Here is a 2,052-nt window from a genome sequence, read left to right as displayed (position 1 = left end):
CACCCCTTTCAACTTCTCACTCATCCCTCCCCTCCCACTTCTTCGATCTGTGACTGTATTCTCCACATGATCATTTGTCTACCCCTCTCCCCTTGACCCCACCCCACCCTTGTCAAGTACCCACTTCCTGGTATTTATTTGTTGCTGGATGTAGGGCTGTGGCTCAAGTGGTAGAGCACTAGCCTCCAGAAAAAGAAGCTCAGGTACAGTACCCAGGCCCCGAGCTCAAGCCCCACAACCAAAAAACCAAACCAAACCACACCAAATCCACATCATTTATCGGAAGCTCCAGAGTTCCTTTGGAACAGCCTGTTCAGGCACACCTCCCTCATTGTTGTTCTTGTTTTTCATGTCATATCTTTAATTTCCCTCCTAAATCTCCTCTCAAAAAATAAAAACAGGGGGCTGGGAAGATGGCCTAGTGGCAAGAGTGCTAGCCTCGTATACAGGAAGCCCTGGATTCCATTCCTCAGCACCACATAGATAGAAAATGGCCAGAAGTGGGGCTGTGGCTCAAGAGGCAGAGTGCTGGCCTTGAGCAAAAAAGAAGCCAGGGACAGTGCTCAGGCCCGAGATCCAGGACTGAAAAATAGAGGAAGAAGATGAAAAAGAACAAGAAGAGAAGAAGAAGAAGAAGAAGAAGAAGAAGAAGAAGAAGAAGAAGAAGAAGAAGAAGAAGAAGAAGAAGAAGAAGAAGACGAAGAAGAAGAAGAAGAAGAAGAAGAAGAAGAAGAAGAAGAAGAAGAAGAAGAAGAAGAAGAAGAAGAAGAAGGAGATGAATGAATGAATAAAATAAAATAAAAACAGGGCTGGGAAAATGTCCTAGTGGTAGAGTGCTTGCTTTGCATACAGGAAGCCCTGTGTTCCATTCCTCAGCACCGCATACACAGAAAAGGCGCTAGCCTTGGGGGAAAAGAAGCTCAGGGACAGTGCCCAGGCCCTGAGTTCAAGCCTCAGGCTGGCTAAAACTAAAGAGAGAGAGAGAGAGACAGAGAGAGAGACAGAGACAGAGAGAGAGACAGAGAGAGAGAGAGGGAAGAGCAACTCTTAGAGGCGGCCTGAAGTCATGCATGCCCAGAAGGGCACCACAGGCGAGGTTCGGAATTAGAGTAGGCACGTGCTGAGTGGCCTTGGAAGTGGGTGGGGCTTCCCGGTGTGTGGTCGGGGCGGGCCGTGGGCGGGGCCTGACCCTGAGTATTTATTTCCCTCTCCTCCAGGCTTCAGAAGCCAGTCGACTGGGTGAGCACCACCTGGGCAGGAGCCAGAGCCACAGCCTGAGCGAGTCGGGATTCTACCTAACTGCAGCTATGGGACGCAGAAAGTCCAAACGCAAGCCGCCTCCCAAGAAGAAGATGACGGGCACCCTGGAGACCGAGTTCACCTGTCCCTTCTGTAACCACGAGAAGTCTTGCGATGTGAAAATGGACCGTGCCCGCAAAACGGGAGTCATCTCTTGTGCCGTGTGCCTCGAGGACTTTCAGACACCCATCACTCATCTGTCGGACCCCGTGGATGTGTACAGTGATTGGATAGACGCCTGTGAGGCGGCCACTGAGTAGACGCGTGGAGGATGCGGCCCCTTGAAGGCCCCCTATCCCGGGGCCCTTGGAGACCTTCCAAGAGTCAAGGTGTGGGTATGGAGCCCTCCCCACCCCCCTCCCCCATCGTGCCTGTGACAACAGCTGTGGCTGAAGTCGGGGTGGTCTTGGCTGTGGTGGCGTGAACGGGATGGGGGATCACAGAACAGTCCCCCATTTGGTCCAGTAGACCGAGAGCTGCTCCCTTGGGCCTTCCATGGGCCTGTGGGCTCCGGCTCCCCTGGGCGATTCCCTGAGGTCCCAGGGAAAAAGGCAGATGCGAGACCATGGAGCTCACCTCCCGTGGACTAGAGTTCCGGCCCCTCTCCTGGCTGAGCCCGTACTTCCCACCTGTCACCTACCCTTGCTGGAGCCGGGAACCAGAGCCCCAGATCCCCGGGACTTGGGCCAGGCGGTCTAGAGTCAGCGACTCCGACCCGGGCCACCCCGTTTCCCCAACGCCCACACCCCTCTA

At 54.1% G+C, this 2,052-nt stretch overlaps 1 protein-coding gene across 1 annotated transcript; it reads left to right on the top strand.

Annotated features, from left to right (window-relative positions):
• The first annotated feature begins 1,283 nt into the window (after positions 1 to 1,283).
• Positions 1,284 to 1,559, top strand: LOC125345743 (transcription elongation factor 1 homolog). The gene has a single exon (XM_048337786.1). It carries the CDS (start codon positions 1,308 to 1,310, stop codon positions 1,557 to 1,559), a length of 252 nt encoding a protein of 83 aa, XP_048193743.1. The 5' UTR covers positions 1,284 to 1,307.
• Positions 1,560 to 2,052: the final 493 nt, after the last annotated feature.

This window comes from Perognathus longimembris, chromosome 2, assembly GCF_023159225.1.
Source record: "Perognathus longimembris pacificus isolate PPM17 chromosome 2, ASM2315922v1, whole genome shotgun sequence".
NCBI classification, from domain to species: domain Eukaryota; kingdom Metazoa; phylum Chordata; class Mammalia; order Rodentia; family Heteromyidae; genus Perognathus; species Perognathus longimembris.
This window is presented reverse-complemented; position numbering and strand designations above follow the sequence as displayed.

Excerpts from the sequence above, each read along its gene's own strand:
- LOC125345743 (XM_048337786.1), top strand. The coding sequence starts at position 1,308 with ATGGGACGCAGAAAGTCCAAACGCAAGCCGCCTCCCAAGAAGAAGATG.